General features: G+C 33.1%; 1 protein-coding gene across 1 annotated transcript in view; it reads right to left on the reverse strand.

Moving 5' to 3' along the window:
• CDH19 (cadherin 19) overlaps positions 1–16383 on the reverse strand; it is a 74423-nt gene that overhangs the window by 28152 nt on the left and 29888 nt on the right. Inside the window, exon 7 of the mRNA XM_058556611.1 lies at positions 7272–7393. Coding sequence (XP_058412594.1) covers positions 7272–7393 — 122 coding nt within the window. The remainder of the gene's footprint in view (positions 1–7271; positions 7394–16383) is intronic.

The raw sequence follows: 16383 nt of genomic DNA on the forward strand, positions 1-16383 counted from the left end.
GAGCCAAGAAATAGGGAAAACATAAAGGAATAGGAAGATATAGTTATATACGTTTTTTACATGGCAAAAAAAAGTAAGAAAAACAAAAACAAAACAACAGGGGTCTGGAAAAATGTTTGCACCACAAGATGAAATACTAACAGTTCTAGTGTTAAAATCCTAACAACTGATTTGAAAAAGACAATTCAGGGGAAAAAAATCACAAACTAGAAATTCACAGGTGAGAAAATTCAAATGATCTCTAACAGGCTTTCTCAGCCTCGTCACTATTGATATTTTGGACTGGATAATTCTTGTTTTGGGGGGCTGTCCTGTGCAGTGTAGGATGCTGAGCAGCATCGCTGACCCCTAACAGTTAGTTTCAGTAGAACATCCACCCTGGTTGAGATGACCAAAATTGTCTCTCACCATTGTCAAATGTGCAAAACTGCCCGCAGCTGAGACATGTTGCTCTATCATAATATTCACAGAGGCTCTCACTCACCAGAAGTGAGGAGATTGATAATTTCGTCCATGTGATTTGTGTTAAAGATGAAAAACAGAGCCAGTGATGCTAGAGTAACCTTTTCTAGACCCTAATCTGGCAATTAATAGTAAAAGTTAAACTACACGTATCTTTGACCCAGTAATTAGTTTGGGAGACCTATGCTACAGTCCAAGGCACCAGTACATAAAAGTATGCGATCCAATTTACTTATTCCAGAATTGTTTGCATCACACCCAAATAACTGGATATAACCCAAGTATATACCAAGACGGAATTGAGGAAAATAAATTACAACCATACTATGAAATTTTGTGTTTAGTAAAAATAAATGAGTCAATGTAACAAATTTATTAATATTGTGAGCTTTAAAAATGGACTACTTGGATTTTAATCTTGGTTCTCAATTTGAGAAAAATGCTTAACCACTGTGCGTCTCAGTTGGTTTTCTGTAAATGGAAATGATACTGGTGACTGGCTACCTTATAGAGCTAATACTTGAGATTAAATCAATTGATACATATAAAGCATCTAGAAGGTTACATAGCAAATGTGAGCAATCAAATATTATTTTATTTTATCTACTAATCAGAAGTTATATACACGGTATTTTGTGAAATGAGAAAAAAGTGGCAGCATAAAATATTGTGTATTTCATTATTTTAAATCTTTCTTTTTTTATTTAAAAAAGCTGTGGACAGGTGCATCCAATTAAAGAGTGGGAAGAGGGAAGTTCTTTTGTTTGTCTTAATGTCTTTATTTATAATCTATGTGTTATTCTCTTAATGGAAAAATTATATTTGCAATTGTAGTTTGTCAGGGCAAATACAAGCTGTTTGTTTGTTTGTTTGTTTGTTTAAGAGGTTTAATTCTCCCTGTTGAAAATAAGGGAAATGACTTTCCCTCCTTCCTCTTCTTAGAATATTTACTTTAGAAAACTTGTAAGTTCTTTCTCTATCCTTATGAAATGTATGTATATCTTTTAAAAGCTGAGTAAACTTCTTGCCAACTTTATAACCCAGGCTTGTCTTTTCAAGTACTGGGAACCTTCTCTTTGAAATGTGACCATCAAAGAAGATAGCATCCCTTCCTCCCAGTTTCTGTGGAAGGAAGGGTAGGAGCCTAACTTCAGCAAAAGCCTTGACCCAAGTTGCAAACTACCTCTTGTCATAAAGGTATGAAATATTTAGTTTTCATTTGAATAAAGCCAGTTAGCAAATACAGATGGTCACTCCAACTGCCCAGTCAATTTAGGATGAACTATCTACGGCTAATGTTGTGGTTAAGTCCTCGTTCTCAAAGGTTAATACTTGTTTATCTTGAGAAGATGCATGCAATGGGTTTTATCTGCTTGGCTGTATAAAAGGGCGAGATTTCCTTCTGTCTTGGCAATGTCTTAGCGATTTCCTGTGATGCACATTACGTTCTAGTTTAATGCTTTTCAGTTATAAAACTATTTTCTCTCTATTTGACCTTTGTGGAGAGGTTTTCTGGAGTGGGATGAGATTTTGTTTATAATGACTTTTCCCAATAAATAACAGTTGCGCTTATGATAGAAATTGCAATTTTCAACAAATTAAATATTAAAATTTGCAAGGTTTATTGCACAACAAAAAAAATCATGGCCTTTAGGAAATACAGAAACCATTAGGGATTATCATTTTGAGACTCTTCTGTATTGTATTATATTCAGGATGAAAATAAATGAAACATTAAAATATGAAAAGATATTTCTAAATACTTCAAAGTGAAATTATTCAAAATTAAGGCTCATATTTTTTATGGTTTAAACACTAAGGTGTCACCAGAGAAGAACTTTTTGCTTAAGTAAGTAAATTGGAGAAAGTATTTCAGTTACAAATAAATTTAAAGAAAATTAGTAAGAAATTCATTTAAAGTTTTTATCTTTTTCTTGAAAAATCTGTATAAAATTAAGTCCAAATTAAACCTTTGGCATGACTGTACAAAGCAAACATATATCTCCACAGCTTCGTTTTAAACTAGTTAGTAATTTTATTCACTTAGCTGGCATGCTGATAAATAGCTTGGTGCTTAATTTAGGAAGCTTTCCAGGAAACAGATTAAGCAGAAATAACTTCATTTGCTGGAAAAACAAACGTTAAATGGAACATCTCTTTCCTATAATCAGCAAAACTGTTATGTTGCGAGCTTCAATATAGCACACACATGCAGCAAGTGTTTTTATAACAATTTTGATGCCCTCTTTTCCATTACTCAGGTGGTTTGTTTATATCACTACAGAGATTTAAATGGTCACTTATTTTTGATATTCATAACACATTAATAACAAATTGGCACTTACAAATATTTTCTCCAAAACTGTTCTGAAATGAATTTAATGATGCAGATTTCAAAAAATTCGAGAGAGAGAGAAAAAATACATGAAAATTGGTTACTCAGTGCTACAAAAGCTTTCTGACCAATTTTCCCTTAAAATGAAACAAAAATTTTCAGTAACATATCTTCAAATGTAAGTTAAATGAGTATTAACTTTGTGGGTTTTTGAAAATATTTATCTAATTATATTTTATTTTGAAATTTCATTCCCCATTCTGTAACTTTTCAGCCCTATGATAAAAATAACAATGGGAATAGCAAATTTCTCTTTATCTGTTTTTATTTTTATTTTTTTTTAACTTTTAGAAAACTGATTATATAGCACCAGGAGCAGATCAGCATGAGTTGTATAATTCTTGTACTCGATAATATTTCTAATCACTTTTTTTCTGAAACAGTGATTAACTTCTAAGTGTTAAATTCTATGTAAAATAAATAAATATATTCAGTTTATATTCAATTTGCCTTTCACGGGCATTTAAATTTTTTTCCTTGACTGTATTTTTAATTGTCTTTTATTTATAAATTATTTGTTTTAATACAATATTCTATAATACACAAAATTGTAAATTTATAAATTTACTAAATAAATTGATAATTTTTGCTTCAAGTGATCAACTTCAATGTTGATCTAATCACATCTTATGAAATTCTGTATCTAAAATTACATATCTACTTTTTGAAAATCTTGTTTTATTCTATTTTTCCCCGGAATTTTTCACTTTGAAGGCTTATTTACCTACTTTTCCTCAAGAGAATTAAAACGTTTGAAGTCCATTAATTTATTTTTTAAAATGTTACATGTATTTTGTTTCACCATCTTCAAATATAAAACGATAATTGTAATACAAATACATTCTGGCTTTACTGTTTCAAGAGCAAATTTATTTTTCAAAATAAACACATGTTTTTAACATACTTGGACACAACAGGCCCATATTCTTTAAAATCTATTCTTTAAAATCTATTACAAAAATGTAATCATCTCCTGAAGTCTCCTTAGCTCACTGTAACATTACAAGCCACACATGCTTTCACTGACGGAGGAACATAGACGAAGCTACAGCTTCAGAAGGAGATGAGCAACTCTCACCACAGAGTCAGAATAAGCGTCAGAGGGGAGTCTGGCTATCCTGCTGGCAGAGGTCATTGAGTCTCTGGCCTTGAGGAAGTTGTACAATGTGAACTGACTTAAACCCTACATTTGAGTTATTAATTGAAATAACTTTGTAATTAAACTTTATTGTCTTTTATGAGTAAAAATGGAAAAATGAAACTTGATTAAGATTATTGTGCATATATTTGACCCAGAAAACACTAAGCGAGAGCAAGTACCATTTTTCACATTCTCAATTAATAAGAGACAGTGTGGCATAGGATTAAGACATAGGCTTCGGAATCAGATGTGATCTTGATTGATCCCTGGCTTCATCATTTAGGGGTTAGGCAAATAAATTGCAGAAGTTTTAGATTTCTCTTCTGTGAAATAGGAATAATATTTCCTTCAAATTTTTATTAAGAGCTTTAAAAATGCTTTATGCAAAGTTTTTCACAAAGCGGTGCCATAGGTATATTACATATATTTTTATATTCAATAAAAGGAAACTATTTAATAACATGTAATTCCTCAAAACTCACCAATACTTGCAACCACCTTGCAAAATAGATACTTCATAAATAAATATCTGAAAATACAATTAAGAAGAGACAAAGCTAGGATTTTTTTCTGGTGAATCCTAAATGATGCCCAATCTTTATATCATTGTTGTTGTATGTACATTTTCCCCGACATATACACCATTATAATATCTATGGTCTTAAGTGTAAGCCTATGAAATAAGTAATCTTGTAAACTATGAATTGAAACTGTTCTGTTTCCTGAATAGTATGTGTACACACACACATGCACACACATACACCTATATCTGTACATTATGTAGATCATTTGGAGCCATTATTTTCCTTAATGCTGTGAAGGCTGTTGATCAGCTGGTAAGCAGCAGTATAGCTTAAAAGCTGAAGTCTAGTTTGATTACTTGTGTGGTACTGGTCGCTAAATATTTGGATATCATCTTTGAACACAATATATAATGACATTATAATATTTATTAGAGCATAGACTTTGTTTATGGCATATATGTAAATATAGATACATACATTGGATTAATCATTTTTATGGACAGCAGCTATCTTGCAACCCAAAGATTTGTGTTACTGTTGTGTTTCATTGTTTGATGCTACAATTTACTTTCACTATCTAAAAAAAAAAGACGAAAAATACTTAAATGTTTCTCTAGAGATCTACATGACATCCTTCTGATAAAAAGTAATCATGTAATTAATGGTATGTGATATAATTAGATTATTTTGCAAACTTTTCATACCAATCATTCATTCATCCTGTTTTCTATTCATTTATAAAAGATTTGAGTGTTTTGTGTCTAGGAATACACAATAAATTTTCAAGTTTCTGCTTTCTAATAACTCGCACTGTAGTACAACTAATTTAACAAAAGTTGATATATTCTTACAAATATCCCCCATATATAAAATAAGTTTACAGTGGATAACCATTTATATAAATTCATTAGAACACATTATTTAATAGCTGAAAGCTATTTTATAGAGAAACACGTTTTTTCAAAGATGTCTACTCTTTCCTTGAACGGATTTGAATTCTTTTTCTCAATAATTTTGTAAATAGTGACATTATAAATAATTTGTTCTCTCAGAAATACCCAATGAATAAAAGCTTCTTGCTTTTAGAATAAGCATCTTTGTGTTTTCTGACACCAAAAGCCTTGGCATTTCTTATGTTGTAGCAGATATTTATTCCCTTGTAATGTTTCCTCCCCATCCTTTATTGTTTAGTTAAAGGGAAAATTCAAAACCCAGACCCAGTCCTCCTGCAGTGTTTCCATAGAGCTATTCAATGCATGCAAAAAATATGCAAGAGAGGCTTTCCACTCCACTATATTACTAGCCAACTGCTCAATAAAGTGAGGAATGAGATATATGTTAAAGGCTTTCAAAGAAACAAGCCAAGAAAGTAAACAAGATTATTAAAAATCTATGCAAAATCAGTTATATGAAAGGACGCCTTCTAAAACATTTCATATTCAGAAATTTAATCCTTTACTGTACTATATTAAATTCATTGACTAAATAATGGGAATGATTTTGATAAATTTTTATATTGTTATATCCTTTGTGTTATACCCATATTCCTTTGAGCTTGAATTAATATGATTGATTTAAACTGATAAATTGATTGATAATTTTGAAGACACTATCCAAGAGATAAATCAGGATGATCTTATCTACTTTTTACAACCTGGAAATGGAATCATTTGCCTATCACTGAAAAAAACTGGTCACTACTGATTATTGAAGATGTGATATCAGCACAGCTGACACTAAAAGTTTAATTTGAAAATATATTATTATTTTTGTGACATACAGGCAACCAATGAATGTTTGTCATTTGAAACTGTCGTATTCTTTCCCATAATTTCATTGAAATATGATTATTTTTAAATGCGCAAGTTTTAAAAGGCTACCTTAGAGTGCCACCCTTTCCCTAATGTGGAAGACTATCATTAACATTTTATCCTGGAAATAGAACAAGGCCCAGACATTCTGTGTTTGACTCCTAGAATAGTCTCCTGATGAACTAATAGAGTCAGTCTAACCTGATCATGGTTAAATGGTACAACATTGCTGGTCAATTTTAAATTATTTAAAATTTAAAATTTTAATTTTAACTCAATAGTTTTACTACTATACAAATAGTAGTAAAACAATGTATAACATTAGTTAAATGTGTCTCTAAATTAAAAATTTTGCTCTAAGGGAGAGAGTCCAATGAAATAACCATTCTAACTTCTTTCTACCCATAACTATTTTTTATGAGTGGATATGATTTTTTGGAATGTACACAAGACTTTCTGTTTTCATTAAACTCATAACTTAAAAATGAACCCATACAGAATATATACAGCCCAGTTATAAAAAAAATGTGCAAAATTTATATTCAATTTTTATAAATTGATATGAAAATGTATCCATGAAAATATCCTAAGAACATATAACTATATAATAAAAAGGTTTTAGAATTTCAAGTGATTTTTGTTTTATTCCTTGTGGTTTTCTGAATTTTCCATGACATTTCTTGTATGAAACATTATTTATTGTCATAATAAAAATATTTTAAAAGATATTTAGTAGTAAATATATAAATAAGCTGTAATAGAAATGACAGACATTGTTAATTTAAAATAATAAAATACATGTATGAATTGACATATAAAATATCATTTAACTCAAATTCCAACAAAATTTTAAGCTAGCTTTTGTCCCTACGTTTAGAGATTATTGAGTGTTTTAAAAAATAAGGTGAAGCAACGCGTGGTTCCCAAACGGTACTTACACTTCTCCGTGGCTGTAACGCTGAGGTTGTACCAAGCACTAAGCTCTCGATCAAGAGGGTTGGAGGCGATGATTGTGCCATTGTCCTCAATACTGAACACTTTGCTTCCAGTAATAGAATACCTGCACCAAAAAAGAATTCCCTAATTTTATTATTGTCTCTGTATAACAGTGATACATAGCACTCTTTTTAAGCAATAAGACAAATTATTAAATGCATGCTCCACATAGGTAATTTACGCTACACAATTCTCAAAAGGTGCATTCATATATTTAAGATTCAACTCAGTAGAAAGAAAAAAAAAACATTAAAATGACCTCAGATTGAAATTGATGTGTGCTAAATCTAAACACATCACTCATTCTCATTCCCAGAGAGAATTTTAATAAGGAATGACTTGGTTAAAAAGAAATGGCAAAATGTCATTTGCAAAATGAAGAGAAGTACACATAAATGGGGGTAAAAATTAATGCTCATGAGCACTTGTTTTTCCTTTTGAAGCAAAGTAAAACATATCCTCAACCTAGACTGCTATGAATCTCTTTCCTCCACCACGAAGTTGCTTGCTAAATCTGTGCATCGCATTAGAATTACTTGATTGCTGATATATGAAAATATTTGATCTTGTTTGTTTAAAGGAAACAATTTTATAATATTTAATTTAAGAATTATATATATATGCATATATATATATATCCCAAAAGTAAGGATAGTATATCTAATGTGCTGTAAGATCATTCATGAGAAGAAGCCAGATAATAAAATTCCTTCATGTGAAAGCCTAGAAAATGATCTAAACTCCAGAATGAAAGAAGCTTTTGAAGTACTCAGCATGTCTTATCTTCTCGCATATGATTAATAATAAAAATTAAAGAAGAGTAATAGCTAGGGTGCATCATGGCTTCTCATTACACGTAAATTCCCAGAGACTTTGATGAGACATCAATGAGGTTTGCCATAATTGTGAGGCAAAAGATGAGAGTATCTAATCTTGAACTGACAGGTCTCTAAAAGTATCACACTAATTTGTAGCTTGGTGTTCAGGGGAGAATTAAAATAGAAATTACAGAGAATTAAGCCGTAGAAGAATTCAGTTCTTACTCTACTCATTTTTAAACCTTTATAGTAATTTACTTACATATCCACAAGTAGTCACATCCACAGTAGTCTGCTTAAGAGATTTGTTGAAACAGTAGTTTAACGGTTAATATTTTGTACTAAACATCTAGAATATCTTGTTTCTCTAATACACCATTCCAAAGAAAACCATCAAAAGTTTGAGATTATTTCCAAGTAAAAGTTTTTTTTCTTTAAATTATGACCTTGAATCATGAGTAACATTTTAAATAATAGTCAATGCACATCATTGTAAGGAAAGATGTGTGCAATACATTTTAGAAAGAACTTGACCTCAAAAACTTAAAACGTGAAATTTTGATGTTTAGAAGATTAATCTTTGGTTCACTTCACAATTCCTTTTTACAGACCTCTTCATTTTTCTAAAAATACTGAATGAATAAAATGTGACTGTGTAATGTTTTCTCATTGCTAACAGTTCTTACCAGAATGATATAAACAAATGATGCTTCTGTGCATCCAGATTGCCTTTACATCTTGTCTTAATCCTCTCATGCCTCCACAAAAGTCTATTTCCACTTCACAGAAGAAGAAACTGAGACACATAAAAGCCAAGCCCATATATAAAAGCTAGATCTTGCCAAGTAGGGTGCAGCTCCACCGGTCTTTCAAAGAGTTTAAGGGGTGCTTCCTTTTATGCAGATGAAAGATGTTTAAAGACAGCCTCTTCCACAGGTGAAAGACATCCCTGTTATTCTTTTTTTTTATTGAGGTCATGTTGGTTTATAATTATGTAAATTTCAAGTGTATATTATTATATTTTGACTGCTGTATAGACTGCATCCTATTCACCACCAAAAGTCTAGTTTCCATCTATCACCATACATACGTACCTGTTTACTCCTTTCACATGCACCCACCCCCCGCCCCCCCACTTCCCCTCTGGTAACCATCAATCTGTTCTTCATATCCATGTGTGTGTTTGTTTGATTATCTTCCACATATGAGTGAAGTCATTTGGTAATTGTCTTTCTCCATCTGACTTATTTTGCTTAGCATAATACCCTCAAGGTCCATCCATGTTGTTGCGAATGGCAAGATTTTGTCTTTTTTTATGGCTGAGCAGTATTCCGTTGTGTATTTGTATACCACTTTTTCTTTAACCATTCATCCCTTGATGTCTTCCAAGTCTTGGCTATTGTGAATATTGCTGCAATAGACAAAAGGGGGCATATATCTTTTTTAATTACTGTTTTCATGTTCTTTGTATAAATACCCAGCAGTGGAATAGCTGAATCATATGATAGTTCTATTATTAATTTTTTGAGAAATCTCCATACTGCTTTCCATAGAGGCTGCACCAATTTACATTCCCACCAGCAGTGTGTGAGGTTCCCTTTTCTCCACATCCTCTCCAACATTTGTTATTTCTTGTCTATTTAATAATAGCCTTTCTGACGTGTGTGAGGTGATATCTCATTGTAGTTTTGATTTACATTTCCCTAATAATTACTGATGTTGAACATCTTTTCATGTGTCTGTTGCCCATCTATATATCTTCTTTGGAAAAATGTCTGTTCATATCCTCTGTCCATTTTTTGATCAGGTTGTTCATTTTTTTATGTTGTTGAGCTGTATGAGTTCTTTACATATTTTAACCTTTTGTCAGATATATGATTTGCAAATATTGACTTCCAGTTGGTGGGTTGTCTTTTTCACTTTGTTGATGGTTTCCTTTGCCATGCAGAAGCTTTTTAGTTTGATCTACCCCCATTGGTTTATTTTTTCTTTTCTTTCCCTTGACCGAGGTGACATGATATTCAAAAAGATACTGCTAATACTGATGTCAAAGAGAATACTGCCTATGTTTTCTTCTAGGAGTTTATGATTTGAGGTCTTACTTTCAAGTCTTTAAACCATTTTGAGTTAATTTTTGTGTATGGTGTAAGATAATAGTCAACTTTCATTTTTTCGCATGTGGTTATCCAGTTTTCCCAACTTCATTTATTGAAGAGACTTTTCTTTCTTCATCGTATATTCTTGACTCCTTTGTCAAAACTTAGCTGCCCATGGACATGTGGGTTTAGTTCTGGTCTCTCAATTCTGTTCCATGGATCTTTGTGTCTATCTGCCAGTACCATGCTGTTCTGATCACTATAGCTTTGTAGTATATTTTGAAATCAGGGAGTGTGGTACCTCCAGCTTTTTTCTTTTTTTCTCAGGGTTGCTTTGGCTATTTGGAGTCTTTTGTTGGTGCACATAAATTTTAGGATTCTTTGTTTTATTTCCGTGCAAAGCGTCATTGGGATTCTGATTGGGATTGCAGTGAATCTGTAGATTGCTTTCAGTAATATGGACATTTTAACAATGTTTATTCTTCCAATCCATGAACATGGACTATATTTCCATTTGTTTATATCTTTTTCAATTTCTTTCAATAATGTCTTATAGATTTCAGTGTATAGGACTTTCACCTCCTTGGTTAAATTTACCTAGGTATTATCTTTTTTTTTCTTTTTTTTTTTTGTGAGGAAGACCAGCCCTGAGCTAACATCCGTTGCCAATCCTCCTCCTTTTGCTGAGGAAGATTGGCCCTGGGCTATCATCTGTGCCCATCTTCCTCTACTCTATATGGGACGCCGGCACAGCATGGCTTGATGAACAATGCTTCGGTGCACTCCTGGGATCCGAACATGTGAACCCCGGGTCGCCCCAGCAGAGCGTGCACACTTAACTGCTATGCCACTGGGCAAGCCCTGGTATTTTATCCTTTTTGTTGTGATTGTAAATGGGATTGTATTCTTGATTTCTCTTTCTGCCAGTTTCTTGTTAGTGTATAGAAATGCAACCTATTTTTGCATGTCGATTTTGTATCCTGCAACTTTACAGTATTTGTTAATTATTTCTAATAGATTTTTTGGTGTATTCTTTAGGGTTTTCTGTATATAAAATCATGTCATCCACAAATAGCGACAGTTTTACTTCTTCCTTTCCAGTTTGGATCACTTTTATTTCTTTTTCTTGCCTAATTGCTCTGGCTAGGATTTCCAATGTTATGCTGAATAAAGGTGGTAAGAGCGGGCACCCTGGTCTTGTTCCTGTTCTTACAGGAATAGCTTTCAGTTTTTCCCTGTTGGGTATGATGTTGGCTGCAGGTTTGTCATATACGGCCTTTATTATGTTGAAGTATTTTCCTTCTATACCCATTATAATGAGAGTTTTTATCATAAATGGATGTTGAATCCTGTCAAATGTTTTCTCTGCATCTATTGAGATGATCACATGACTTTTATTCTTCATTTTGTTTATATAGTGTATCCCATCAATTGATTTGCTGAAGTTGAACAATCCCTGTGTCCCTGGAATAAATCCCACTTGATCATGGTGTATGACCTTTTTAATTTACTGTCATATTTGATTTGCTAATATTCTGTTGAGGATTTTTGCATCCATGTTCATCAGTGGTATTGGCCTATAATTTTCCTATTTTGTGTGGTCCTTATCTGGTTTTAGTATCAGGGTAATGTTGGCCTCATAGAATGAGTTAGGAAGCATCTCATGCTCTTCAAATTTTTGGAAGAGTTTGAGAAGAGTAAGTATTAAATCTTCTTTGAATGTTTGGTGGAATTCACCAGAGAAGCCGTCTGGTCCTGGACTTTTGGTTTTTGGGAGGTTTTTGATGACTGTTTCAATCTCTTTATTTGTGCGTGGCCTATTCAGATTCTCTATTTCTTCTTGATTCCATTTTGGGAGGTTTTATGATTCTAAGAATTTATCCATTTCTTCTAGGTTATCCAATTTGTTGGCCTATAGCTTTTCATAGTAGTCTCTTATAATCCTTTGTATTTTTGTGGTATCTGTTGCAATTTTTCTTCCTTCATTCTGATTTTATTTATTTGAGACTTCTCTCTTTTTTTCTTAGTGAGTCTAGCTAAGGGTTTGTCAATTTTGTTTATCTTTTCCAAGAATCAGCTCTTAGTTTCATTGATCCTTTCTATTGTCTTTTTAGTCTCAATTTCATTTATTTCTGTGCTGATTTTTATCATTTCCTTTCTTCTGCTGACTTTGGGCTTCATTTGTTCTTCTTTTTCTAGTTCTTTAGGTATAATGTTAGCTTGTTTATTTGAGATTTTTCTTGTTTCTTGAGGTAGGCCTGCATTACTATACACTTCTCTCTTAGTATCACTTTTGCTGCATCCCATAAGTTTTGGCATGTTGTGTTTTCATTTTCATTTGTCTCCAGGTATTTCTTTATTTCTCCTTTGATTTCTTCACTTGTCCAATAGTTGTTCAGTAGCATGTTGTTTAGTCTCCACATATTTGTGACTTTTCCACCTTTCTTCTTATAATTGATTTCTAGTGATACAGTGTGGTTGGAAAAGATGCTTGATATGATCTCAATCTTCTTAAATTTATTGAGGCTTGTTTCCTTTCCCAACACATGGTCTATCTTTGAGAATGCTCCATGTGCACTTGAGAATATATATTCTGCTACTTTTGGATGGAATGTTCTATATCTATCTATCTATTAAGTTCAGCTGGTCTAGTGTTTCATTTAAGGCTAATATTTTCTTGACTTTCTGTCTGGATGACATATCCATCGATGTATGTGGGGTGTTAAAGTCCCCTACTGTTATGGAGTTGCTGTCAATTTCTCCATTTAGGTCTGTTAATGGTTGTTTTATGTACTTTGGTTCTTCTATGTTAGATGCATATATATTAACAAATGTTATGTCTTCTTGGTGGAATGTCTCTTTTATCATTATATAATTTTCATCTTTGTCTCTGTTATCTCTTTTGGCTTGAAGTCTATTTTGTCTTATCTAAGTATAGCTGCAGTTGCTTTCTTTTGGTTACCATTTTCTTGGCATATTATCTTCCATCCCTTCACTCTGAGCCTATGTTTGTCTTTAGAGCTGAGCTTGGTCTCCTGGAGGAAGCATATTGTTGGGTCTTGTTTATAATCCATCCAGCTATTCTGTCATTTGATTGGTGAACTCAATCTATTTACATTTAGAGCGATTGTTGATATATGAGGGCTTAGTACTGCCATTTTATCTTTTGTTTTCTGGTTGTTCTATATTCCTGTTGTTTCTTTTTCTTTGTATTTCTGTCTGCCATTTCAGTTTGGTGGTTTTCTGTGATGTTTTTCTCAGTTTCCCATTTATTTATATTTTGTGACTCTGCTCTGATTTTTTTGTTTTGTGGTTACCATGAGGTTTATATAAAAGATCTCATGGATGAGACAGTCTTTTTTCTGCTGATGGCATCTTATCTCCATTAGCCTGTGCAGGCTCCATCTTTTTCCTCTTCCCTTTCTACATTTTTATTCTCAAAAATTATCCTGTTTTGTGGTGTACATTTGTTACCAAATTGAGTTGATTATAGTTATTTTTGATGCTTTCCTTCTCTTTAGCCCTTATAATTATGTGCTTACTAACCTATTCTGATATAGAGTTGCAATTTTCTAATCTGTCTATTTATAACTTTGCTCAAAGCTTTGTAAAACTTTGCCTTTTTGATTCAGGAAGGATGGCTACTTTCCGCATTTCTTGTAAGGCAAGTCTAGCGGCGATGAACTTCCTCAGCTTTTGTTTGTCTGGGAAAGCCTTTATTTCTCCTTCATATCTGAAGGATAATTGCTAGATAGAATATTCTTGGTTGATATTTTTTGTCTTTCAATATTTTGAATATATTACTCCACTCTCCCCTAGCCTGTAGCATTTCTGCTGAGAAATCTGCCGATAGCCCAATGGCAGTTCCTTTGTAAATTATTTTCTTCTCTCTGCTGCCCTTAATATTTTTTCTTTGTCATTGACTTTCGACAGTTTTAATATAATGTGCCTTGGAGAAGGCTTTTTTGCACTGAGATAATGAAGAGTTCTATTAGCTTCATGTACTTGTATATTCAGTTCCTTTCTCAGGTTTGGGAAGTTCTCAGCTATTACTTCTTTGAATAAGCTCTGTGCTCCTTTCTCCCTCTTTCTCGTTCTAGGATACCCATTATCCCTATGTTACTTTTCCTAATTGAGTTGGATATTTCTCATAGAATTTCTTCATTTCTTAAAAATCTTAGTTTTCTCTTCTCTTCTACCTGAATTATTTCTAGATTTCTATTTTCAAGCTTGTTATTTCCCTTTTCTATATTGTCTGCTCTATTAACAATGTTTATACTTTATTTTTCATCTGATTAATTGTGTTCTTCACCTCCAGAATTTTTGTTTTTTTTTTAGAGTTTCAATCTCTGTGGTTAAGTATTCCTTCTGTTCATTAATTTTATTCCTGAACTCATTGAACTGTCTTTCTGAGTTTTTTTGTAACTCATTGAGTTTCTTTATGATAGCTATTTTCAATTCTCTGTCAGTTAGATCACAATCTTATGTGACATCAAGTTGGGTCTTTGGAGAGTTGTCATTCTCTTTCTGTTCTACCATTTTACTGTAGTTCTTAATTTTGCCTGATCCTCTACCAGCACATTTCTGTTAGTAAACACCTTTTTTATTTGGATAAGGCTTCAGTTGCTTTGATGCTGAGCTGCTTTTGGTTGTATTTGAGAGCTGACACTTTTCACCCTCCACTGCCTCTGCCAGTGGTGTCATCAGTGCTCTTCTTGGGCTGCTTCTGCCTCTGAGGTTGCTGGTGCCTTGCTTCTTAAGATGTCACTGCAGTCACAGGTGTTGCCACTGAGGTCACCAGGCTGCTAGCACTTCTGCTGCTTCCAAGGTCATCTGGGTCTCATGTTTCCCTGCTGTCTCTCTGTGGGCTTTCCATGGGCTCAGATGCTGCTGTTCTATACATCACTTGTGCTGCTGCTCCCAGGTTATCTGAGGGTTCTGGCAGTACCACTGCCAGGGGTGCTGGGTTCACAGGTGTCACTGTGGCTGCTGGGGGTCCTGGGTCTTGTATGCAGCCCCCACTGCTGGTAGAGTCAGTGTTGGGGGTGCCACCACTGGGGGCTCCATCCCTGTCTTCTTGAACTTCCCGGAATGCTGCATCCTGCTCACAAGCTAGGCTGTTTCTTGTACACCTGATTCCTAAGGTTATTTATCTTTTTATGTGAATGTTGGTTGTTTCTTTCTTTCAAGGAATTGGTCTGAATTCATGGGCATAGTGTTGTTCATAGTATTTCCTTATAATGTGGTTTAATGTCTATGGGATCCATAGTTATGTGTCCTCTTTTATTTCTGATAATGATAATTTTTGCCTGTTCTCTCTTCTTTTGCTCCTTAGTTGTCTGGTTAAAGATTGATCAATTTTACTGTTGTTTTGAAAGAATCAACTTTTGGTTTTGTTGTCTTTCTCTATTGTTTTCAATTTCACTGCTTATGCTCTAATTTTTTATTCCTTTTTTTCTGCTTACTTTGGATTTAACTTGCTCTTCTTTTTCTAACAGAAATGAATATACCATCTTTCTCATATTTACAAAATATTTCAAATTTGACTATAGGCTTAATTCAAAAGGAAATTTCAATAATATCCAAAGACTGAATCATGCACAGTAGTGGCAAAAGTATATATTCTCTATATCTAGAATATCTACAATATGGTAACACATAATGGTGGGGATAAAAAGAAAATCTTAAGGGGAATTCCTTATGAAGTCCCTCATAATTTTAAGATTAAATTTCTATCACAGCCAATTTCTGCACTGTAATTCCTAGTACATTAGGCTCCTTAAAACATTTGTCCCATCTCACATTCAGGTCTAGATATTGCATTCTTCCTTCATACTTGCACCCTGGTTTTTCTTAAACATTTATCGTATAGCTTATCATTATCGTTCATATCATGGCATATCTTACTTCTCAAGCTTTAGTGCCTATAACAATGATGGGAACATTTTGTTAAAACAGTTTATTTATGTCACCCAAGACTTGCTGAAATTGAGCCTGGAAAGCTCCACACTTCTTGGAAACATCAGGTGACTCTTACTCAGAAGGAAAAGCTAAGTAATATGAGTTATTTGAATTAGGTATAATTTACGTTGTTTACTATGTGTTAATGTTTTTCACCCAAAACAATAGAACATCCCTGA

This window comes from Diceros bicornis, chromosome 16 (genome assembly GCF_020826845.1).
Source record: "Diceros bicornis minor isolate mBicDic1 chromosome 16, mDicBic1.mat.cur, whole genome shotgun sequence".
Lineage (NCBI taxonomy): Eukaryota > Metazoa > Chordata > Mammalia > Perissodactyla > Rhinocerotidae > Diceros > Diceros bicornis.